This window comes from Falco biarmicus, chromosome 3 (genome assembly GCF_023638135.1).
Source record: "Falco biarmicus isolate bFalBia1 chromosome 3, bFalBia1.pri, whole genome shotgun sequence".
Taxonomy (NCBI): Eukaryota; Metazoa; Chordata; class Aves; order Falconiformes; family Falconidae; genus Falco; species Falco biarmicus.
Window position 1 is genome coordinate 94,472,876 of NC_079290.1, and position 26,079 is coordinate 94,498,954.

A 26,079-nucleotide genomic window follows, 5' to 3' on the forward strand; every position below is an offset into this window, starting at 1 on the left:
GCAGATGGGTGCTTCACCGGCCGGGGCTGGCGGGGGTACCCGTGCCTCGCCCCTCACCGGTGCTCCACGCACGGGTTTGCAAGGTAGTCCGGTAAAAGCCGTAGGATGCTGCAACCCGTTACACCGACCCGCAGGGGTTAGCGCAGGCAGCGCTCCACCTATTCTCAGGACAAACAACCTACATCCACGGGCTGGGGGCGGGGGGGTGGCCGAGACCCCTCCTCCGCAGGGCAGGGAGGCAAGGCTAAGGCGGCCGGTGCCGCTGGTTTTGCGGCGCGCCGCCCCAGCGCAGCAAACCGGTGACAACCGACGGGGCCGGCGCTTCCCAACCTGCTCCGCCGCCCGCCGCTCCCCCCGCCCCCGCGGGGCCGCGCTACCTGCGCGCTCGCCCCCTCCCCGCCCCGGAGGAGCGGCCGCCCGCCCCGCCGAGAGGCGGGCGCGCCGGGGAGCTGCCTTCGCCGCCCGCAGCCCCGCGCCGGCCAGCCCGCGGGGACCGGGGCTGCAGCCGCTGCGGCCGCTCGCTCGCTGCCGGGCAGGGGAAAGTTTGCCGCTCTTCCTCCTCCTCCTCCTTCGTCCCCCGTGCGCAGACCCCGCGGGCGCCCCCGGGCAGGGGCATGGCGCACTGAGCGGCCGGGCCGGCGGCGGCCCCGCCGCACCTGAGCGGCGGGGCGGGGGGGGGAGGAGGGCTGCGCCGCGGTGCCCCGCGGGCGGCCATGCGCGGCGGCGGGGGCGAGCGCTGAGCCCCGCTGGCCTGGCTGCCCCCCGCCGGCCCGGGCCGTAGCCGCCGCGGGGGGGCAGGGCTGGAGGGCGGCGGGGAGCCCCCGGGGAGAGGGGGAAGCGGGGACCTCGCCTGCCTCCGCCCGGCCGAGCGCCATGCCGCGGCGGCTGGCCTGGCTGTGCTGCTGCTGGGCGCTGCTGCTGGGCGCCTGCCGCCCCGCGGAGCCCGCGCTGCCCGCCGAGGGCGCGGAGCCGCCGCCGCCCGCCGCCGCCTCGGGCTTCCTCTACCGGCGGCTGAAGTCGCACGAGAAGCGGGAGATGCAGCGGGAGATCCTCTCGGTGCTGGGGCTGCCCCACCGCCCCCGGCCGCTGCCGCGGGAGCCGCCGGCCCCGCCGCCGGGGCGCCTGACGGCGGCGCCGCGCTTCATGCTGGACCTGTACCACGCCCTGGCCGAGGGCGCGGAGGGCAGCGCGGGCGCGGAGCGCAGCGGCCGCCCGCCGCCCCCCGCCCCGCCGCCGCTGCCCAGCGCGCAGGACAGCGCCTTCCTCAACGACGCCGACATGGTCATGAGCTTCGTCAACCTGGGTGAGTGCGGGGCTGCGCGGAGCCCACCCCCCGCCTCCCGGCCGGAGGGGGCGGCTGCTGCCCGGGCGGCGCGGCGGGGGCGGGGGGTGCCGGCCGGGCCCCACCGCGGGCCGCCGGGGAGGACGCGCACGTCGGGGATGGGCAGAAACCTCCCATCCCTCTCGCGAACGCTGGAAAAACAATGCCCCGGAACGCAAAACCCGAGGGGGACGACAGAGAAAAGGGTGTATTGTTGGTTTACTTTTTTTATAGCCTCTTGTTCTCGCTGTGATGATAGGGGCCAGAGCCCCCTCGCTCGGGTTGACCCCCCCCCCCCCAGCTCCGGTTCCCGGGCAGTGGAGCCGCGGCCGCGCAAGTTGCGCGGGGCCCGGCGGGGCTGCAGGGCTCCCGGAGCAAAGCGCGTCCCGCGCCCCGCTGTCCCCGTCCCCTCTCCTCTGGTGTGAGCTGGTGTGAGCTGGCGTGGCGATGAATATGTGACTCTGTGTAGGATATTCTGCTGAGCGAGTCCGAGAACGTGATAAAAATCCCTGTTGTGTGGAAATCTTGAAATAAGTTGTGTTCGATGCCAGCCCGCACTCCAAGCATTTCGCGCAGCCAGTGCGGTACTGATGCGAAGGGCTCCGAGGTGGGTATTTCGGTGGAAAGCCATTAAACGTTTTTACTTGAAGGAGCCCTGAATACTTGTCTGCAATTGTAAGGAAACAGTGTAATTAGATTCAGCCTAATGTGGAGAATGAAAATATTTCAGTTGGCAAATTGCAGTTCCTTTTTTTAGGGAATTTCTGTGAAGCTCAAGTGGCTTTGCCGGTCGGCTGAAAACTGTCTTTACGCTAGTGCTGCCAGAGCTGCGCACCAGGACAATGGCACCTGTGAACAGCTTGCTTTGGTTTAAAAAAAATACAAACTGTTGTGTGTTTTCTCATCTAGAGCAGGGATATGTTGCTGCTGAGGGAAGTTTCTCTCAGCTCCCAGCAGTGGCAGGTGTGTTCAATGGCTTTGCACCACGGTGTATGTATTTAGAACAAGAGCTGGGTAATTGTTGTACCTGGTGACAGTTCTGTAATAGGTCAGAAGTGCCCCCCTTGCGCAGCAAATGCTTGTTGAAGGGGTTTGTCTGCGTTGACGTCGGGGTGACTGCCCGTGTGGGCACAGCTGAGTGGCCTGGGGTGCTCAGCCCTTGCAGCAGTGCAGAGCCCTGTGGGCTCCACGTACGGCGAGGATACCTGTCAGGGTCTCGGACTTATCCTTTAAAATTAGCTTGGTGATGTTTAAATGGTGCTGCCATCTCGGGGCTCTGATGCGTTTGACTGAGACGTCCTGAAATCGTCCATCAATGAAGTCAGCGTGGTCAGAGTCTAGCTGGGACCCTGAGATGTGGGAATATTGTCCAGGGTTCGAGTCCGAAGGGCAGCTGCTCGGGTGCTTCTCCCCTCCCAGCCTCCCCAAGCCTCTGTGTCCTTTGAGTACACGGCGCTGCTGCCACTGTCTCTGCTTTTTGCCTTGGGGACTTTGAGGACGTATACTTGGAGCTGTGAATTTAAGAAGAGTGGTGTTGGCTGTAGCTGTCTGTAAGCAATCCCCATAGCAATTTTTATTTAAAGGACGCAGAGCAAGGTGCTTGCAAGGGGCTGGGTGGTTCCCAGAAGAGCTGATTTCGGGAAGAAACGTGAGCATGCGGTGTTTTAGAAGGTATTTAGCTGCCTACTTTGTAAAGCACCAGGAGAGCGGTACTAGACGGTAGACCTGGAAGGATTTTCTTTTGAAAATAAAAAAAAAATTCATATGATTCAAATCAGTTCTGATAATTTGGATCTAGACACTTATGTAACAACAAGGAAAATTATTCATGTAGTGTAGTAAAATAGCACGACTGAAATGCTAGTTATGAGTCTCAGGAAGTATGAATCAACTGCAGAAATTTCTCATCAACTTCCAAGTTCCGAGTCATAAACCATAATGTCATTTAACGTGATTGTTTGTTACCAGAGTGTTGGCAAATTGACGGGCTGAGACTGAACAGCTGTTCGGCTGTTTTCTCTAGCGCCTCTGACATGTCAGGGATTTTTGGGGGTCTTTCACATGCATATTGACATTTACTTTTCCAATAAACAATAATTAATGCCAGAAAACTAGAGGAAGCCTGAGGTTATATTGCGATATGGAAACTGAAGGTGTGATGGGAGAAAGCCAGCCTGCGATCTAGCAAATGGCTTATCAGATGTAGTCTAGGAAATGCAGCAAAAGATGGTGGGATCGCAGCAGCAAGGGAAGACTGCCTGACCCCAAGGACGCTGGCTATTCCAATGAAGTGTGTGCCAGGCAACCCTGAAAACCCACAGCTGGAGTCTCCTTATAAGCAGACACTGCCAGGATTTTTTTATGTGGCGTTTTCTGCATGTGATCAGGCATATAATAACTTAAAACTGGTTACAATTGGCTTCTGAAGAACTTCGCGTTCAACCTTAAAGACACCCATTCCGTTCCATTACTGAAGGGGCAGCTGCCAAAGGGATGTGAGGGGCCCTTGCTGTCTGTTCTCGTCGAATCAGGACTGTATGGTATCCCGTGGGTACACCGGGTGCAGGCTGCCCTGAAGATGTATGCAGCTGCGTGGGTGTGAAGGCAGTGCAGGTGACCTGCCTTCAGGTGCTGCTGCTGCTGCAGCCCAGAACCAGGCAGACATTTGACGATGCATCTTGTCGTGCTGGGAAGCCGTGATCTAGATCAGCTGTGGGGAGAAGTCCTGCTTTGTGGTGAAAGTTTGCAGGTGTTCTTTTGAAGTGTATTTAATTTTTCCAGCCCTGGAGCCCAAAAAGCGTCAGTAGCTTGTAGATGCTGCTGACTTTAAATGTGTGGTGCTCCAGCCCTTCCTGACCAGCACACATATTCCTTCAGTCTGAGGATACAGCAGATGTGGTTTCTGTCTGGGGCAGACTGTTTTCCTATGTGCTCAGGGTAAAAGTCCTGCGTGTCAAGGTCTTACAAAGCTGAGGGACTTTGGTGAGGTCTTGGATTATTCAGGCAGTGCAGGCTTGTCCCAGGCTCAAAGGTGATGTCTGGAGAGACAGTTTCATTAAAAAAAAAAAAAAAAAAAAAAAAAAAAGTGATGAAAGAGGGGCACAGGGGTGTGGAGGTTCTGCAGATGCAGGGAGTTGCTGTCTTGCTGGCAGGATAAGAAACATCAGTCTTAGAAGTCTAGAGTCTGGGATTTATCCTGCCTGCCTGATGATGTCTGCGCTGTAGTATGGACTTGCAAGGTGTGGGCGATGATTCCCAGAGGGGCTGACTATAGGGGATCTTTGAGTGTCCAGGGTTTCTAGGAGATGCTTAGCACTTTGTTTTAAAAGGCACCTGGAGAGTGTTATCAGACAGTAGAAAAAATTATTTGTTCCCATTACAAGTAAAATTAAGATATAAACCAGTTCAGGTAAGTTAGATGATAAATTTCATTTATCAGCTTAGATACCAAAAAATAATTTGACAGAAAATGTCATCTACCCTCAGTAAACCTGGTTGTTATTTTGGGAAGATGATCCTAAAAGTGTCTATTTCAGGTGTTTTCACTAGGGTGAGGCACCTGAAACATGCCTGTTTCTTTCCATTTCCCACATAGGAAGTTTGGATAGCTAGCGCGGATGGAAACATCCACATTTTAGATCTATTTGGGATTTATCAGACCAAGCAGGGTACTGACTTTTTATGCCAAGGGGATGACTGTCCAGCAGGGCTGGGGTGCTGTGGTGGTGGTGGTGCGTTCTGGACCAGCAGATGTCCTTGTGAAACTGTTCGGCTCCTCCTGGAGGAACATCCTGGGTACAAACGTAGAGCTAGCATGACTTGACACAGCATTGCTGGGGAAAATAACATCTACTAATGTTTCCTGTTTGACTAATGTACCTTCCTGGTGGCACCCGGTAGGGTTATCCCCTTCTTGTCGAACAGCCCCGGGGTTGGTGTGGAGATCCCTCTTTGAGGCGGTGACGCTGGATTGACAGCTGGACTCAGGCAAGCATCCCTACATTTTGCTGCCAGGACTGTTTTAGCAAGATAGGTATCGAGCTCCTCACAGCAAACCCCTTCTCTTTTCGGTCCAGGGAGATGAGGAGAGAGGGGTCACTGCTCAACCCAAGCTGCAGACTGGTGCTGGGGGCTGTGGCAGATCTGAGGTCCCCCTGGTCTCTTCTGGCTCATCAGTGCTGATGTGTAGGGGGCTGCTCTCCAGCTCCTGTTTCACTGCCTGATGTCTTCAGAGAGTAGTGTGCACCATGTGTAGCAGCAGGAAGAAGACTTTTGAGGACTTCGCTACTTTAACTGTGGCCAGAATTATTCCCTGTGCTGTGGGACAGTCCTGTGTTAACATGGGGAAGAAGCTTTTCAGGTCTTCACCCGTGCTTTCCTATCCTGGCATCCACGCCGAGGGGAAAAAAAGCAACATGCTATCCACAAGAAAACCCAAGGAATCCAGTGACAGTCTTTGTGGGTTTCTGCTGTGACCCAGATCTGGGGCTGCTGACAGCTGGATGGCTGTGCAGGAAACGTCTGAACCCACCAAACCCTCCAGAGATAAGGACAGCTAAAAGCGTCTTTTGAGGTGTGGTGCCTGGTTATCCATGACGTCGTGCCTTTTTGTAGCAGGCTAAGAGCGTGGATTTACTGTATCTCTGGACTTTTGGAGAGGGGGTTTCCCCCTTTATCACAAGAGCTGCAGGTCTCTTGGGAGAACTTCAGGCAGAGGGATGAGGGGAAGCCCAGCTGTTTGCCACGAAGTCCTGCAGGCAGCCCTGAGGCTTTTCCACGTGATTCGAGTTGGGACCATGATGAAAAGCCTCTTTCGTTTTCGAATCCCAAACCCCCAGGCAATTCCTGTCTTCCCTGCAAGACTTCAAGTATCTGCTGGGGCAAGGGTGCTCCCTTTCAGTGCCAGGGAGCTGCTGGGAGGTCAGCGTAGGGCTCGCTGTGCAAATGCTCTCTCTCCCCTTGCCTATAAAGCAGCAACTTACGGATGCGCTGTCTTCCAAACAGGCTTTTCATCTTTTTGGCAGCCATCACCTGCCAGATTTCCTTCTAGGAATGATCTTGCACAAATCCATAGCAGCTTAGGCGCAAGCAGTATGCCTTCGCTCCGCATGGCTTTTCGCAGGAGGGAAGCAGTGCTCCAGCATCTTTGTGTGCATTTCTAAAGCAGGTGAATTTTTTCATCTGAAGGATTTGATCAGCCCACCTGTCTTTTTCCTGGTACCATGCTTGCTGTCAGGGGATATGAAATTAGGCAACCAAGATGTATCAGGGACGTTGCCTGATTATGTTGATGGGACCATACCATTCATACTGTCATCCCATCTGTTTATACTCTTGGCCACATGTTGTAAAGGTCAAGACATCTACTCACAGGGAATAACTGGAGTGTGTGATGCTGTGGATCTGGCTGTGCTGCCAGCTGGCTGAGTGCAGCCTCGCGCTTTCGGCATGTGAGCAGCGTCCTCCATGTGTGTCCAAAGCAGGCCAGTATTGGAAAACATGAAGCTGATGATGGGAATGAATTTACTGACTTCTGCCAAGCCTTGTATACCGGCCTTTGATGCCAAGACAGATCCCAAGTGTCAGAGAGCAGCCTTACATTTGCCGTTCAACTGATGCAGCTCAAGGTCTTCATTTATGTCATCTCCTTGAAGTAGTCATCGCTTGCAAGCTGCCTGCTAGTGTGCAGCTGCCTGACGACATGATTAAAGAAAGGGCAAATGGTCTCTTAAAAGTCCTCAGCTCCTCTAGACCCTGAATTTGAGGGACTGCAGTCATCCTTCTGCCTGTGGGCAGGAGTGCTGGGAGATGTGTGGCTTGTGGAGAAGCTGCTGTTCAAAACCTGCATTGTTGAAATGAGTGAAGAGTCACGTTTGTGCAAGCAGTTTATCCAGGTCCAAGTGTCATCTGGACTAAGCTACTGGAACCTGACTGTGTGGCATTAGCGGGACAATTCTTTGTCTTGTGAAAGCTTTTCAGAGCTTGAAAATTTAAGTCTCAAATTTGGGTGGAATGTTGAAGTCTTACTTACAACAACAACAAAAAATGATTGTAATTGGAAAAAGTTAGTAGTGCCAAAACAGTCTTGATTGATTCGAGTCCAATTTTGTATGTGTAAATAACGAAAAAGTTGCATTTTGAAATACAAACCCAGGTGTGTGGGTGGTTTTTTGGATTTTTTTTTTTTTTGTAGAAATAAAAGCAGTGCTTCCTAATTCTTTTCCTCAAACAAAGTTGAAACTAAAGAGCTTCTTGTAAAAAGGTTTTCTTTTGGCAGTTTTCTTCCAGCTGAACGTGGCTTCATCACAAAATCACTTTGGGTAGCAGTTGCAGATGTCTTCGGCTGAGCTCCTGCAGGGACTTCTTGCTGCAGGCTTGCATCTCCACCGAGGAGCTGCAGGTCCTTGCTGGCTCTAGTGGCGATGCTCTCTCTCGTAGTTTTAAATATAAACTTCCGAGTGGTGTTTGTGATTTAGGAGGAAGGAAGGTGGTGTTTAGACTTTCCATGTCGTGCAGGCATGATTCTTTTTAAGTCATCTTGCCTCATTGCAAACTTGTGGGGGGTTAGACGAAGGTACGAGTTACTTGGGATGTAAACAGTCCCATCTTGTGTTTCTCCTGTATCCCGAAAGATGCACGGTAATGCTGTGAGGTGCAGCCCACCTACTAATCATTTAGCGTTTCCATTTGACCATTTGTGTAGTGATGTGAAACAGAGAGCAAACGCTATTGCCTGAATGGAAAAATGGCTCGTGGTTGAGACATTCCCATTGGTTTTAGCAGGCATGAGACCCCAGAGCCTGGGAGACCGAGGCTGATGGACCAGAAAGTCTTCTGTGCACCTGGTTATTGGAGGTTGGTGTTTGGCCACCCCTTGTTTGATGGGGCAATGGTTTCAAGCTGAAAAAGGGTGGGTTTACATTGGCTAACAGGAAGAAAATTTTTATAATGAGAGTGGTAAGACACTGGAACAGGTTGCCCGGAGAAGCTGTGGATGCCCCATCCTTGCAAGTGTTCAAGGCCAGTGGATGGGGCTTTGAGTGACCTGGTCTGGTGAATGACATCCCTGCCTGTGGCAGGGAGGTTGAACTGGATGATTTTTGAAGGTCCCTTCCAACCCAAACCACCTGTGATTCTAAACATGGAAAGGGCATTTGGGACTGGGATTCTCCAGCTGTGGTACACCAAGGGCAAGGGGACATGCGTGAAAACAGTTCAGTGGGTTGTTCCTTTCCACATTTTTTCCAGTTGTGGCTGGCAGAGGATGAGGAGCGGTGCCTCCTGCACGGCTGCAGTGCCTGTAGCAGGGGTGGCCAGCACCAGCACCCTGAAGAGGTGCCCACTCCCTGGGGAGCCCTGCGGCCCCACGCTTGCACCCGGAGCAGGTTCCCAAGGCGGTGGCTTTGGGAAGAGCATGGGGCTGCAGCTGCCGCAGGGCTGTTGCAGGAGAAAAAAAGCTTAATTAAAGTAACTGAGCCCCTGTGGGATTGCAGGGGTGTTTAATACATTGGACTGGACTTTGATTCCTAAAACGTGCAGTGGATCAGGGCCAGTATTTCTTCAACTGTCAGTTACTTAAGAAACACCCCTGTAGGACTGGGTAGATTTTTGGGGTCGGTTTTTTTCTTTGTTTGTTTTGGGTTCCTTTTTTTTTTTTGGTGATGGCACGAGATGATTTTTTGTTTTGTTGTTCAGGGCACAAATATTTTGACAGCACTGCCTTCAGCTCTTTTTATTATACATTGCAGTGTTCATCATAGCACAATGACAGAATTGAATCACTGGTAGCAACAGTGGGAATTTTTGGCAAAAAAGGATAATGTAGACAGAGCCGAAGTGTTCTGCTAACTAAAACAGTAGCTGTATTTTCAGAGAGCTAGACATGACTGTTTTGATCCAATGTGGTGTTAATCGCGAGAATACTTAACTACTTTCCTATGAACTTTCCCCTTAAAAATATCCAATGATATCACCTGATGTTTTGCACGAATGGTCGGTATAACCAGAATTTAGAACAGCTGGCTCCATATAAACTTGGAATATTCATAGGTCAACTATTAGTGTATAAATAAAAACATTTTGAAAATGAAAACAGAAGCACAGTATTTGAAATATACTCAGTGTGCAGATGTACTTCATGGCTTGAATAGCTTTACAAATTATTCAAGACAGCCTTAACACTTGTTCTGAAGAAGTCAAATTTCTCGATACTAAATGAGAAAGTGTTTTTCAAGCAGTATTGCAAAGATGTGTTATTCCGTGTATTTTAGTGGTCATTTGCAGTATGAGAGATGTATGAATCTGCTATTAGAAGCCCCCTTTTAAAGAAGATTTATTTGATCAACCCAAAATCTTACTGGTGGCAGATGGAGACCCACGATTTCTTTTATCAAGCACAGGCTGTAAAATACTCTGTGTTTAAAGTGTGCATGCAAATGTTGACGGTGAGGTGTACTACAGTGTTCTTATCTTGTCACTTACTGCATCGCGTTCGCGTGGTGTATACAGTCAAGGCATTAGACACTCTGTTTGCGCAAGGGCTGAGGGGTGACATAATGTCTATTGAAGCACAGGCGTTCAGCTCCACACCAGGCAACAACGAGCACTTAAAAAATGAGAACAGATGAGAGCTTGTGGGCAGGCTGTGATAGTCGCACCCGTAAGCCGGGAGGTGTTGGAGGGAGGAAAGGGTCCACAGTTTTGGTGTGAAACAGAGGTGCATTCTCACATTCTTATGTCTCCTGGGCTTTCCAGACTATCTGAGAGAGAAATCCAGGAGAGTGAAGCTGTAAGCAGTCAGTCCCAGTCCTTTTACAAGAAACAGAATTGTCCAAACGAGTTGGAAAAAATGTTGAACTGTAACAAGCACGTACAAGATGCAAGAGTCTTGTCTGCCACTGGCTTTGTAAACTCTGTAATAAATATTGTTTGGATGTGAACACTTACCGCAGCCCAAGTTCCATATATCTCAAGCCGCCTCAGAAGTATCTGGATGAAGGCTCGGTATCGGGGAGTAAAGCGGGCAGAGCTTTAGTTCCTCATATCGCAGAGGCGCAACCTCCCTGTGGCCAAATCCAGATGAGCCAGGGCCGAAGCGGTGATCTTTAATCGCCAGATGCTCTGCAGGAAAAAAGGAAGAAGCATTTTGTGTCACTTCCCACGGGCTTCCCATTCATGTTCCTTCTCTTCTTACACCCATACTGGTGGCACAGTCCAGCTCAACCATGATAAACAACACTTCTCCATGCGGGAAGAGGCCTCACGAGCTATTAATATAGCTGTGTCTTCATCATGGTGCCAAGCCTGTTTCTTCAACATGTTTACATGCAAGCACTGAGAGGCTTCTCCACAAACCTTGTCCTGTGTACATGATTTTGGTGCAGAATAGTAGGAGCATAGTTTTAAAATTTAAGCCTGGTATGGAATTGGTATTTGAGTAACTACAGAACGATTTGATCCACAAGTACAGAATCCAGGTGCTTGACTGACAAGCAACGAAGTTTGGAGAAGAAACCTTTCATTTTAGAAAAGCAGCAGTCTCTCTTGCCCACAAACTGTCATCCCGAGACCGCATTTCAAACATGCAGACCCTTTTGCTTAATTATTGTAACATCAAACGCCTTTGCCATGAAAGGGACCAAGCAGTGGCTATGCAAGATAATGACTTGTTTATAAAAATAATTTAAACAGCATATGAAAAGGATAAACATGCATGTCCTGCCAAAATTCACTGTATGTTCTGCAGGCTTTGGTGATTGTGAATCTCTTGGCTTGCCCTTTCAATATATATATATTTTTTTAACCCACAAAGAATAAAAGGCAGAGGGGGAAGGGAGTGAAGAAAAAAGGGAGACTTAAAAAAATTGTTCTCATATTTAAGGAAGTTCCAACTTACTATGCTATGGAATATAGCTGGAGAGAAAATACATTTGTTTAATGTACTACAGTAGAGATTTTCACTTGGAGATGCCTGTGTCTTGTCTCTTTTCATGTGATAGTTTTTACACTTCAGTGATTGTAGCAGCTGTCCTGTCCAAAAATGTTCCATTCTGTGGGATGTGTAATGCTCGTTACTTATTAGACAACGTAAGGCTACCGCTCTGTCTCTTATTCAGGACCTCAAAACACTTGATAAGCGTTGATGACTCACAGCGTGCTCTGATGAATGTAAACCGCTACTACACTCGTGTTCCAAGTGGCTGATCTGAGGCTTGAAGGGCACCACTGGACCACAGCGATGAGGTCTCTGACATTCCTGCTTCTAGTCCTGCAATCTAACTGTGAAGCTACGTGCTGTGTTACTGTCCTGGCAGGTCCCCAGGTGGCTCATGGAGTTGGTGGAACAGTAGGTTCTTACTCTGTGAAACCCGTCCTTCTTCAGGTTGCAGCATCAGTCAGCTGGAGACCACAGTTTCTCATTTGGCCTGGGGTTTAGTCATTCTGGCTTACGACCCTTGCTCATCAGTGTTGCACGAGCTGTGCCTTCTGCAACCACAGCCTGTTAGGGACGTGCTTCTCAGCCGTGCTTGCACACAGCTCAACATCAGTAACACCTCTGACCTCTCTGGGCGCTACCTGAACGTGAATGCCCACCAGACATGCATTTGTATATGATGTCTGCTGTGTGCCATAGGTGATGGCTTTTGCAAGAGAGCAGCTCTTCATTTTAGATCTCTGACCTGAGCAGCGCAGGAGATGCCTGGGTGCAGTGGGTGGTAGCGTGGGCGTGTAGGCAGGCTCTGGTTTTGCGCGTGTGTTGAAGTACACCTCTTGTGCATGGGTGTAAGCTGGCATCTGTGCAGAGGTGAATAGGAAAAATGAAAGTGGTCACAAGCTAGCCCAGTTTTCAGTTGAAACTATTGTGGAGCCTTGTAAAGGTCCGGTTGACTTTTGGTAACGTCCATGATAACGGTAACATCTGTGCTGCAGAGTTGTAATGTCTCTTGGTAATGTCCATACTGCAGGCGCGGGGAGGCTAGTGGTAGGTGTTCTTCTGAGTTAACTGATAGTTTTGTTGAAAAACTCTGAATAATAGTGCAGTGTAATGGCTGAAGTCAGTATAATGACTCCTTTATATTTCAGGAGCTATTGGGATTGGGTCTGCCTGATACTTCTGCTATCGCTAGTCTCAGTAAAAATGATTTTATGGGGTCCCAAAACAGTCTGTTGCTTCTGGCAGCCAGAGAGCTGGCAGCTCCAACTCACTGACGCTTGAAGAGATAGTTCATTAATTCATGGCACTTTCCAGAATAAACATGGCAAACCTCCTCTGAAATAACAGACGGTAAATCTTCCTTGTCACTCAAGACTGCACATTTGTCTTCAGAAAGGGGCCGTGAAAGAAGCTGTCCATCTCCTAATGAATGAGAAAATAAATAGAAGGGGAATTGTGCATTGTGTCATACTTGATGGGGCGAAGCTTCAGGCTGGAATAACAACGAGCCTTTCCTCCCGTCTTATCCCTGTTAAACGTGGACCTGACCCATGCAACGCCCACCGGGCAGGCTATCAGGTGCTGTAAACTATCACAGCTCTCCAGCAGGGATCCCTGGTGGGAATGACGGCCTTTTTCACTCCTGCTTTGACTCTTTTTGGGAAGGTAGATTTCAGCAGCTCTCAGCTTTGGGTCCTCGGGGATGGGACCCTCTGGTTTCTCTGTGCTGCGAGGTTTGTGAAGGTTGTTAGAAGCTGGGGTTGCTCGGAGCGCACAGATGTTTTGTGCAGCTTGTTATTTTCTATGTTGGAGGTTATGAGTCAGATTACTGTTACCAAAATGTTTATGTGAAATCATTTCTGAGTCATATATTTGCATCATATACAACCTGTCTGACAATCAAAACATTCAGTGCTCAGCTAATGATTATATTAAGTTTTCCGACACTCTGCTCCAACATAACATAATTACACGGCAAAGTGCAATATATTACTTTGACAGGGTTCTTCATGCGTCTTGTGATGTCAGAACAGCATCATCGCTATTATTTGAAATTATCAGAGAAACATGGACTTTGTTGCACGAAACAAAGTTAAAAATAGGGAGAGACAGTCCCTCAGAAACAAAATGCCCTGCCAATGTTCCTGGACGTGGGCTTTTTTGGCCCCCAGGAAGAAAAAAACATGTATTTTGAGAAGTTGCATAGTGCTTTTAACCTTGTTCTATCCAGAGAGGTGCCTGATCAGGGCTTATTGGGGAACTGGGTTATAGCTGTGTATATCTGCATGGAGAAATCGTTTGGCTACTGGGATTCAGCAGCTGCCTGGGAGGCTGTTTGGTGGTTTCTGTATAATACATTTTGTAGGACGGAACCAGAGTATTTTTAGCACCGTGGAAGACATAAACAGTCTGTAAACTACAACTTAATGCACGCTGTGTGTATCTCTTGTGTGAGCTCTAGCATAAATATGGGTTGCTTACAGAAGTATTCTGGGTAATCGGAGCAAACATTTAAATTACATTTACCTTCAGATGCGTGAGAGCTAGGGCAGGAGTGTTCGCTGCCGTGTCCCAGTGAATTCAGTAACTCCTTTTTAATTGTTTATTCTAGAATGAGATGGGGAAAAACAAAGTGCTCCTCAAGTCTGTCCTGAGGAAACGGTCAGGGAGATGAAAAGTGCATAAGGGCATAGGGCTGCTGTTTGTTTGTTTTTAAATAACCGGCCATGAACAAACTTAGGGGTATTGAAATGGAAAATGATTTTAGGGCTGACTTGTCTGAATTTGGTGTACAGTCTTTTGGAAATGGCTTTGGGAGCTTGGTTACAAGCGTGGAGGGCACTGGCCAGTCCCTTTAAATATAAAATATCATTGCGTTTAATCGCTCTTACTGAACTGGCCGAGTGCGAAGCGCAGGGTGGATTATGATGACATTCTTTATGTTCCTACTGAGAAGAGTATGGACAATACAGCAGTGGACTTTCCTGGCTACAAGTGTCTGAACTGTGCTTAGTAATCAGGGAGCCTGCGTTTGGAGTAATAAAACGCATCCCCGTGCAGTATTAGCGAGCACCATCTTTGCTTATGCACTCTCCTTGGCCAGCATCAGTGGCAAATACATAATTGGACTATGAGGACCAATATATTGTGAAGTGTAGTGGAAAATGCCCAAAAAATTTCAGTTGGATGAAGTCCATTTGTCCTGTGCTAATTTCTAGCCCTGTAAACAAACACAGCTGCTGAGTGTAGAATCAGTGCTCAGAGTGGTTAAAAACAGTGATGCATTGCTAGTGAGATCACGGCAGAAAAAATATGTAACATATGAGGCTGCAGTAAGGATCAAGACTATCCTCAGCTCTGATTAATTGTTTCTGTGTATATGTATTTTCATCTGTTTATGATGCTGTATGGAAACTAGAATGTAAAGATGGCTTTTTAATTGCTCGACCATTCAGCAGAGACAGGCTGAGTGTTAAGTATTGGTGAGCCATTTGTCATGAACTTCTGCGAAACGGTCTGAATTGTTGACCAAAGGCTTAATGAATCTATATGTACGTATTTTATATTTCTCTTTTCCATAACAGTATGTCATTGGTTTGGTCATCTGGGCTTTGTTGTTATTTGTTTATGTATATGAAGGATCCATGCAGGTAGGTTTCCCTGTCATTTCATCTTTATTAAGATGTCTTTTAAAGTACTGCAGTGCTGAACAAGGGGCGTGAGGCTTCAAACATTAGAAACCTCAAGGCCAAGCCTGCTAGGTCATTGGCAAAGCAGCAGCACTTACACTGTAATTTGTCTTGTGTCCCAGTTGTATGTTTTGACATCCCAGAGCTGACTAATTGCCCTGGGGAAAAAAAGGAGTAAAGAACCGTCTCAGTTACTGTGCTAGAAAAGACAGCTTCCATCCTCTTCTGTCCATCGCATCAGTTATTTCATGACTGCTGCATGGTCACCCCCAGATCTAGCACAGCAGGACTCCCATGGCTTGCCCCAATGCAATTAAATAATGTGCTTGACGTGGTATTGTGCAGCACCTATCCTACCTGAGCATTAAAGAGATTTCTTTTTCCTCCTTGGCTTTAAGAGGAGACTAAAGGAGCTAGATAATTCAGGTAGAAAGTAGTGGAGAGTAGATGAGACAGAGTATTAATCACCATGTATGATTGATCAGAGATGTTGTTAGGGAATCCTCCAGCACGGCACACTTGTTTGTGTGCTGTGTATTGAGGATGGCTGGGGTACAAGATCTACATGCTCCGTGTGAGGGTCTGTTTCTGACAAAGCTGTGGTGGTACCTGTGAGGGCTTTTTGCCAGGTGATTTACCTGGTCCTTGGCCAGCTTGGTTGCGCATGGAGGTTCTGAAACTGAGACAGATGCCCTGGCTCCTCTGTGGTTTGCTTTGGGGTCTGCAGTGTCAAGGCAGGTCTCTGGGAGCTCCTGGCTCTCCACTGCTCATCCTGTCCCAGGGGCCTTGACAAGCTGCCTAGAACCCCCAAGAGTGGCAGGTTATCTCTTGCTGCAAATCTGCATCTGCTTTGTAATAATAAAATCTTCTATGAGATAGACTTGGTCTTTTGAATAGCTTTGGTATGAAAGCTTTGGACATTTCATAGCCATCTCAGGCTTCGAATTGTGCGAGGTGCTTCACTCCATGCTCTCCAGTGGTATGTGGTGGTGCCACCCTCTTCAGAAGCCACTTGGGGCTTGAGAAATAATTAGGTGTTCACATTGCTCTGCACTGGATTGTGCCATCGTGACTTCTGTCGTGGCTGCAGAATGCTGCCGGGGTCCATCAGTGGCTCAGGTTCTGGAAACTCTCCTTGCCACTACCCCAGCTCAACTACGCGCTGGCATGGAGAGTTTAAATCTCCAACTGTCAGTCTGGCACTTTCCATAAACACTGAATTGACTCAGAGTGGCTAGGTCTAGTGCTATAAAACATACTGTTCAGGTCTTACTGCCAGAAAAAAAAAATTACCTGTAAATAGCAGACTTACAGCATAGGGGCTTATTTCTGTGCTTACACTTCTTACATTTCCATTTTTGCACCAGCTTGGCAAGAAGTTAACTTAAATGTCAAAACTATTTTTATGTAAATATATGCATTATTGAATTTGTTACTCATAAAGCAAATACTACTTTAAACCCACACAAAACAGCTGAAGCTATATATATTTTCTCACTACTGAATTTGCCTTTTAAAAACTTGGAGTGGACTGTCCAAAATAAAGTTAGGAATCAAGGGCACTTTATTTTCCAGCTAGCAACATATGTATTCTTGGCTTTGGACTGTACCAGTTTGAGATGTAAGAAAACCTGGATTTGTACGACAGATCCTCTCAGCAATTAAAACAAGAGAGAGGTACCATGGTTAAATAAGTATATTATTTAATATATTAAACTAGGAAACGTTTCTAAAATTCTACAAAGCTACAGAAAAATATGAAGGACTATTAAGAAGCCTTGAAGGCTTTAATATCAGTGGGTTTCTAATGTGTTTCTCCTGCTGAAAGTACAGCCTCGTGCCAGGTTCAGAGGCAGCAGTTACCTGGAGAAAAGGCTGTAGTCTGCAAAGAGTCCCGTAGATTTCACTGATGCTATTTGAGGAGTATGAACAGCAGAACCTGCCCTGAGCAAGTACAAACAAAACCAAAGCTGGGCTTGGGATTGTGTACTAAGCCCAGGTTGTGGTGGCCTGGAAGGAGATGCTCACTCTCTTTCCTGGGATTCATGGCTTGTCTCCACATCATGCGTTTTCATGTCCCACCGCCCTCCTGCCTGTGGGAAGTTACCTGAAGTTGGTATCAGTTCCCGAAGATAAGGTGGGAGAAGTCACTTCAGAAGTTTACATGGACGACAAAGGCTTGTTCCTGAATCCAAAGGACACCTTGCCAGTGCTCTGCCACCGTCTCCTGGTGGGATTCACTGTATCGCCACTGTTTTATCACTACCTGCCACGTGCGCAGTGCCAGAGCTGCCGTAGCAGTCGTGCATTGGTTTTGCCTGGTCCTCTGCTGCAGGCAGGGCTCCCCCGAGCACACGGGTACGTTCAGGCTGATAGGGATGCAAAGAAGCAAGGTAGAGGAAGAAAGGAATCCTCAGCAGAACCGCATGCAATCTGTCAACCCAGATTGCAGTTCAGTTTTAAGTCAGTTATGCAACAATTCAGACCACCTTAGGCTGGGTTGCAGGATGCTATGTGCTACAGGAACGGCACCCATCGCTGCTCCTGCTTTTTCTAGTTCAAGAAACACAAGCTTTGGTCAAGGAGAAAAAACGTCAGAGTGCTTTCTGAGGCAGATGGCCTGGGACAGCTGCCTTGGTTATCTGAGGCTGAAGTTAATGTGAAGCACAACTGGGGAAAACCCCTGAAAACCCCTGTTAAAATGTTGGGTGCAATCACAAGCAAAATTTGGAAGACTCCACCAGTGTCGGAGCAAATGCTGCAGCCGCTCATGGGTGGGTCACGTCCAGCCGATGGCTTGGGCTGACTTCATGGGCATGGGGGAGAGGAGAAAAACTGGGGGCAGGAGGAAAGAACTGGACCGGAGAGATGGGTATGTTCATGGGTCCTGGCTCTCACCCATGCAGGCAAGTGAATTTGAAGGATGGTGGCGAAGAGATTCTAGTTTTCTAAAAATAATATTTTCAGCTGGTTGAAACCACAGCTCTTGCTGTTGCAGCTTTTGATTCTTTTTCCTCTTCCATCTTTCCTAGTTTGCATGAATCAGACCTGTGCAAACACTAGTAACGGTGCCTCGTTGCTGTGACCACGGAGCTGCATGGAAGAGGCAAGGCTCACAGGCTCACAAGTTTGCCATCTTTGTTAGACCAACTGATGGAGCTGAGGGAACAGGCATCTCTCTATCCTAAAAGCCTTTTTGTCCATGAGATCCCCTGTGCATCCCTGGGTGGTGTCCTCTCGAGCTCCCCAGGTGGCTTTCCGAGCGAGGAGTGAGCTGGCTCTGCCTGGTGGTGTCCGGGAGGGACATCTGAGGAAATGATGCTGTTCTGCTTTTCTTGCGATGTCCTCTCCTAGGAAACCGGATCGTAATGTTCTTTATTCTTTCTCGTTAAATGCAGTGTGTGTTAAAAGGCTGCTGAGCGTAGGCTGCTCCGGGTTGTCTTTGAACACAAGCCTTAAGGAAAAACTGAAACAACAGATGAATAAAATGGTCGTGGTTTCACTTGCGCCATAAACACTTTTCCTTTTTAAATACATTTTTGGAAGGTGAGAGGAAACCAGTAACAATCGAGTTTAAAGCAAGAAGTCTTTCCTTTATGTGACTAAGACACATGATTCATCTTGACCAGCTTCATTTTTAAGTCATTCTGCTTGTGCTGCCTTCGTTCCCTGAACTTATTTTGTTAACCTTGCCACCTGAACAAATAAAGTGTGTGCCGTCATGTGGTGTTCCCTTAATTGTGTACCTGCTGGTCACAGTTGGGATGCCTGTAGTTTCACCTGCTTCTGTACGTAGCCAAAGGACAATTAATCTTGCAGATTTTTTTGCAACCTTTGAAAACTTCTTTTGGGTATTGTGCAGATTATGTGAATACACTTAGATGTCCTGTTTTTCCATTGCTTTGGCATTTCTGCATATGCTTGGAGTGCAGAGGTAGTAAGCTAAGGTGTGACAGTTGGTACTTTTGTAAGTAGCGGTGGTGCACACAGAAAGCCCAAATCTGAGCAAGAAAGGTAAATTGACGCTGGGACTAGCGAGGACCCTCAGGACCATTACAGACAATGAAGGTGTAGGCATTTTGTCCAGCAAACTCCACAGAAATCCTTCCCAGTTTTCCCCTGTGTCTCACAGGTCACAGGACCAGCTGTCCAGCTGCCCTGGAAAAAAAATTAAGAGCACAGAAGCAAAGACCAGTGCCTACAGCTGTAAGCAGCCAGGGAGGTGTGCCCAGGAGCAGGAAAGATCAGCAGTGTCGCTGGTGGCTTGGGTCCTCACGGCAGTGTGGCAGCTGCTAGGTGATGTTCCCAGGTGGGACATGGACTGTCCTCGGTGTTATAGAGGGAAGAGAAAATGCCTAACGTGCAAACTCTCCCTGCTTCTTTGATTTGAGGAAAATTTCTTTGCTGGTCTTAGGCTTTGCAGGTGTTATCTTTGCATGTGATTGTCAATAACTCGGTCGTTGGATCCCAGTACGCTCTTGCCCCATGGGAGTCGCTGAGGTTCTTTCTGTAGCTGGGGTCAATATCTGATGCTTTGCAGGACCACAGGAAAAAAGGCTCAGACCATTGATGTAAGTCATGAAATGTGGGACTAATACAGTGTAACTCTGGGCCAAACGAACATCGGAAAAACAATGATCACCTCCAACTTCATTGCGCTCTGACAGTGCTGACAAATTTGGCACCTCTGGCCTCATTTCCCAAGTATCAGGTTCCCATTTCAGGAGCTTCAGGAGCAGTGGCTAAGTAGGACAAAGCACACCTCAACTTTTCTCCCAGTTTTTCATGTAGATGTGTGCATGCTGTGCTCCCGCTGTCTTCCCCTCCTGCTCGACACTGTCAGCTTTCTCTTTGGGAAATCTAAAATTTGCAGCGAGAAGTGTTGGAGGTGGCTTGTGAGAGATGTAAAACACAGGTGCTGTGTATTAGCTGGGTGGAAGGACCTACTTTTATTGAAATTTGGCTTTTTGGTCTGACTTGTGACATCTATACACGTGCATTATAATATTTGTAATATTATTGTATTATTATATACAATATAATTATATACAATATAATATATTGTATTATAATAACACGTGCATTAATATTTGTAGAAGCAGTGACTGAATGTTATTGTTCAATGAGTGGCCCAGGCATGAGTGTGGGTTTGAGTAGTTTGACATTATCCCCTTACTATGTATATGACGGAGAATGAACTCAAAGGATCTCCCACTACATGCAGAATTATTTCAAGTGTTATGTGGTCAGTAGGTGCTCTGTGTTGGGGTAACTGCTTTAATTGGGATATTTTTCAAGAGAATTAGACAGTTTAATGATAATGGGGAAAAAACCTAGAGTGTAACTGAAACAGCATTAACAGATTGTCTCTTGGAATGCAATCAGCGAGCGGTAAGGGTTGTTAAATAGATACAAAATGTAAGTGACTCTACTGCTAATAAAGAAGCAGCTAAATAAATATTTCAAGAAAACAGTGAAGTCAAATTGCAATACATTTTATTATTTAGTGCACTTTTAAGGCCCCAGGACAGGGATATATCTGCATTCAGGAAAGCACTTAAGCACATGCTTTCCTGAATAGGGATAGTCTAAGGCTTGTACTTAAGTGCTTTCCTGAACATGGGCCAAAGCCTTCCAAGAGTTTATTTTAAAGACACTCTTCCCTTAATTAAAACACTTGGTCAAATTTAACAATTAGGTGTCAGCTTGCTTACTGTCACACAGCAACGTTCTGTAACAGCAGGCGGTAGCACTGTACAATGACTGAGGCCAGGAAGCGAAGACTGCTTCATCGGTTGACACTAGGAGAGGAAACTTGGGTTTTATGGGCCTCCCAATAGTTCCCTCCGGCGAGTGCCGGCGGTCTAAAATAAATTGAAGAGCTCTGCCAAGAAGTGGCCCAAAACTGTTTACAGGGTCTGTACTGGAACCAGCCTTGGCTTGAGGCTTCTCCCCGCTGTGGCAGCGCCGGCGCTCTCACTGGTGCCATCGGTACGTGTGGCTGGACCGCAGGCATCCCGCCAGATGTTTTGTTCCATTTATGCAGATGTTAAATTTTTATTTGATTGTTCCTCACAAGCATCCAGTTGCTCTTTTTCTCGCTTTGGTGGCTGGGAGCCAGGTGTGCTAATGGCACTATCAGATGAGCTAGAGAAAGAGGAGTCATTGCAATGTTGCTTTCCCCCCCACCCCAGGGTCCTGGCTGGTCTCCGTAGCTCTGAAATGTAGGATGGAGGGCTGCTCGGTCCTGCTGCTCGGTCCTCCCACCCTTCCCTGTGTTTGGTGTTCACTGCTTCCTACCCGGAGGAGCAAGAGCTCCCAAAGCCGTTGGGAGGGAGAGGTGGGGTCCTGTCACACTAGCAATGATGGAAATAAAGCTGTTCTGGGACACGCTGGCAAGAAGCCCCTGTGCCCTGAGGAGGTGGCCTTCAAGCATCTCCTGCAGTGCCAGTAAATATTCTTTTCTAGCAGCTCAGAGGCAGACGAGTAACTTTGATGAGATGGTTTCCGTACCGAGCTCAGCCGAGGCCCTGTCCTTTGGGTGTTCCTGTCCAGAAGCCATGCTGGTGAGGTGCTGGAGGTGGCTCCTGTCTCGTAGCAGCCTCAGCTGACCTACAGATGAGGAAACGCACTCTTTAGTTTTCCTGAGGCGTTGGACTTGTTTATAAACAAGTTGTATATGGTTTGAAAGCCTGTTACATTTTCTTTCTCTCCTCTTAGGTTTAATGGGTTTGCCCTTTGCCTCATAACCGGAGTGGTTCGGTGTCTTCCTCCTGTCGACCATGGCTGTCCTGTCTTGCTTATTGATATTTCCGTTGTTCCATAATTTGAGATCTGTAATTGCAGGATAGCTTGCAGCAGGCTAAGCCCTTACCTTTGTGTGGGTGCCTTCCTTTGAGGGCCACCTGCGTAGGGTTTTCCTCAGGTTGCAGTAACCTTGATTTTTTAAGTCAGCATTTGAATTCTCAAGTTGGTAAGTGTTAGCCGTGGCCGAGCTTTTAAAGGCAAGGTGAGGGCAAGTCCGTACCACATTCAAAACTGCTCCTCAAAGACTTTCCCATACAAAGCCTTGCATGCTGTTGTCCCCTCCTTGTGCTTTTGGATGTGGTTTCTACCTGAGCTTGGAGGACCTAAGGCTTGCTTTCGGCTCCTCTGGGAAAGGAGGCGAGCAACGAAAGAGAAAACAATTTTCCTGAAAAAAAGGTGAAGAAGGACATAAGGTTTGATAAGCAAAAGACTGCAGGCTGGACCCCCGATAGTTGGATTTTCCATTTTATGGAGAATGTGCCAAAATACTACAATAAAATACATAATGTGTTTCCTCCGCCTTCCCATTGTAAAACTTGAGAGTCATGGCATATTAACCAAAACCAGATACAGCCATCGAGTTTCCATACTCTGAAGCAGTATAGGGTGGGGTGAAGCTGGTATTAATAGGTCTATTCATCACAATAAATTTTCCTGGTAGATGTGGGTGGTTCAGACTCGGTCAAGAAATGGCTCAGAAGCGATCAGTCTCCACCCAGAGAAGCAGGAATTTGTAGCAGGGAGTGTCCCACATACCGGTAATAAAAAATGATGGTTAACTGAAGAGTCTTTGCTTCAAGGGTTTTATTTTAAATTCAGGTGAGCTGAGGTTTAGGTAGTGCCAAGACTCATTTTGGTTCCCCAGCTGTTTTTTAATGTAACTCGCTGATCGTAGGTCTGCACTCCATAGGTAAAGCTGCATTTCATTAAGAGCTGGCTTTAGGCTGTCATCTTCTCACTTCTGTCCCAGCGCACCATAAAAAGCCCTATAAAATATAGAGGTTCTCCAGGGAGTTGGCGTTTGCAGTGCTGACTGACACGAAAGCAGCATTTTTGTGAATTTGTGTCATTATGTAAATTGTACGTTCTCTTCAGAAATTTATCTATTTATTCATGAGTTTAATTGCTAGTTCTTTTACAGCGGGGCTTGGAGTTTGTAATGAGAAATCTGTGCTGGGCGTTGTACCAATACATAACAGAGAAGGCAGCTCTGCCCTTGACAGCTAAGAGGACATGACGGGATGATAGGAGTAACAAAAGGGGTGGAGGACAGAGTAACAAAATGCCCAGAGTTTCGCAGATAAATATGTGGCTAACTACATTAAGCAAATCATGTGAAATACAGTGTGTTATGTATCAGTTGCGTGGGAACGTGCATTTTACAGTATTTCATGTAACATTTGGAGACCTACATGTTTTTGTCTCTTTAAAGAAAAGTAAGGATCGGGCAAAATTTTTTTGTGTATACGCAGAGTAATCTTCTGTACCAAACCTTGCTTCTGTGTCCCTGGGAGGCATGTGTACATGGAAATCATTTTTAGGTTGGTGAGACTGAAACAGAAAATGAGGTGTTGGTGATGTCTGGGTTTGGAACTTGGATATCTGATCATGAAGGGATGTTTTGAACTCTGCTTGGTGGAGAGCAGAGAGATCAATTCTGTTGTGAAATGATGGACCTGTGATGGTGGGTCTGAATCACTCTGCTTTTTTGGAGAGCATGGGTGTGGGGACTGAATTTGGTCAACTGAGCAGGAGGAGAGCAGGCAAATCTCTATTTCAATGCAAAGCCCAAACACAGATGAAAAGGAACCTTTTCCCTTAAACTTAGCTTTTTGGGAGGATGGTGGGAGTTCACGTGGGGTTTGTGGCATGAAGGAGTTGTTGAGGTACAGGTAACCTGCTGTTTTCTGCTCACACTTTGCTGTGGGCATCTTTGGAGGTCCTAGGGATGGCTTTGCGTTTGGTGGTGTGTTCTGCAGGGGAGCTTGTGGGCTCCCAGTAGGTGAGGAGCACATTCTTCCCGCATCTGCTAGGAGGACTTTCTGGCCTTCCTTCTACAAACAGTCATTTTGATGTCCACCCTGTGAAATCACTGAGACAAGGTGGAGTGAATGATGGACAAAAATTGCTCGAGGATATTGGAAATGAAAATGTGTTCCCATTTCTTACAGTAAAGCTGATGTTTATCTCAGCTCTGAGTTTCTTTGCTGCGGGCTGTCTGCAGCAATTGAAGACGGTGTGTGCCCCAGTGGAGGAACATTGTCTGTTCAGCTCCACAACAGCTCGTAATTTGCTCAAGTAATTCTGAGATGGTCACATTTTTGTGGATGAGCGTGGGAGGCTCTGCACTGCGTCGCACCCTTAACGTCTTACCATATGAGCCTCCTGTTTGCTGATTATGTAAATGCTGAGGTTTCATTCTTAGGGCTTTGTTTCTGGGGCTCGTGGTTCTTCACTCCAAAGAAAGCAGCCACCTCCACCACAGTCCAGCCAGTGTTCACAATGTGGCTTCTAAGCTGCCTTCAGACCACCTGTGGTTTGCCCTGATGAACTGCTGACCCCGGTGGGTGCCGGGGGGAACGTGGATGCTTATGGGCTCCTCTGAAATACATGGCAGTGAGGAATTCAGGTGGTAAATCAGGACCCTGGTTGTTGGTGGTGAGAGGAGACCAGCGCTAAGTCAGGTTGGGCTGGAAAAAAGTGGCCAGAGGCTGGAGGCAGGTGCACTTGTTGGTGAAGGGTGGAGGGGACATGTGGGGCTGGTGAAACAGGTGAGTCAGTGAGTGGGAGGTAAGAACATTTCTGCATGGATCCCTGGGTGGATGAGTAAGTGAGCCTGTGCCAGCAGGGTGGGTTTCAAGGCAGTGTGCGAGGTGCTGCTGTGCTTCTGGCAGTAGCTGAGACAGCACTGCAGAAATGCAGTGCTTTTTGTGGAAGGGATGGTAAATGATGACGCTAAAGAAATTGAAAGAGTGTTCTTAAGAGTTGTGAGATGCTGGATCACCCCACGAGCAATGTTTTGTGGGAGCTGACAAGTTTGCAAAACAAGTTGCTGTAATTTTGCTGCCGTTGACTTTTAGTGGTGCTCTGACCGAACTCTCAACCACACCTGCAAGAAGGCAAGAAAAGGCTCTCGGGCTCTGGGTGCCAGGATTCCTGCTGCGGGTTGTCTTTCACCCTGTCCTTGGCTGGTCCTCCCTCGGGGATGAGTTGGGTGCCAGTGGTCCCCTCCACTTCCCAGTGCCAGCCTGAACATCCCTGCCATGGGTATAAAATGATTTCAAACCTTTCTGCAGCATAGGGAGGGCTGGGCATGGCTGTTCCTCACCTCTTCTTTTCCTGCAAGTTCTGGGAGCCACCAGCTTGTGGTGTTTTTGGGGTCTGAGTTGGCAGTAACTACCAGCATTGAGAAGATGAAATTTGGCTTGAAAGCAACCCTCCTACTTCTCACCTTCAGAGGTGAGAGGTGTCTTTCTGACTAGTTCTGGTAAATACTGATTTTGGTGTTGCTTAACTATGGCTTGTCATGAGTTGCATTAATGGATTTCAGCATTACTGTTGGTCAATTTTTTTGAAAAATTAACATTATGGCTTTTTTAAACAAAAGAGCTAAAGTGTTATGGTTTGGGCTTTTTAAGGACATTATTCATTTTTGTATTAAAATGGAAATGAAAAAGGGAAGGGGAAGAAAATGAAAAAAATTACTGTGTCTTTTCCATTAAGAAAGATTCTTTTTTCCATCCTTTTACTGACATATGTGGTGGATATTTGTAAAAGTTTCTTTCATTTTTTAAGAGCCCCCAGCCATCTTGTCTTGGAGAAAATATTTTAAATGTGGAAAATCTCATTTTTCTTTTACTTCATTTTGGAGGGGCTTTCTTGCTATGAGCTCAGTTTACCAACTGGAGCTACATAGTTGGTGTCTTGAATCCATTTTTGTCAGCGGATCTCTGCATAACAGTTGTCATCTTCTTTTTTGCAAGAGTATTTTTTTTTTTTTGCAAGGATTATAATGAGAGAACCAGCCAAAAGATACAGAGTGGGCACAGATTAGTCTGTTTAGTCCAGACAAATTATGCAGAAAATGTGCATCTCGTGCACTGTGAAAAACACCAGGGGGGAAAAGTATCATCTTTTGAAGGTTAGCTTGTAGAGTGCAAAGAAAATAACTAGGTCTCTATATTCTGGAGCAAATCTTTTGCTTCCCATTAAAAATAATTGAAAAATCAGTTCTTTTCATACAATCGTGCATAAGTATTTCTTCCACAGTGTTGATCTTGCCTTTTCATAACTTTTTCTTGCAGAATACTTCAGAAATTCTTTTGCTC

At 47.5% G+C, this 26,079-nt stretch overlaps 1 protein-coding gene across 1 annotated transcript in view; it reads left to right on the forward strand.

Annotated features, from left to right (window-relative positions):
* Positions 1–315: 315 nt before the first annotated feature.
* The window catches only part of BMP6 (bone morphogenetic protein 6), a 93,535-nt gene continuing 67,771 nt past the window's right edge, over positions 316–26,079 (forward strand). Inside the window, exon 1 of the mRNA XM_056331157.1 lies at positions 316–1,303. Within this exon, the coding sequence (XP_056187132.1) occupies positions 874–1,303 (430 nt within the window). The 5' untranslated portion in view covers positions 316–873. The remainder of the gene's footprint in view (positions 1,304–26,079) is intronic.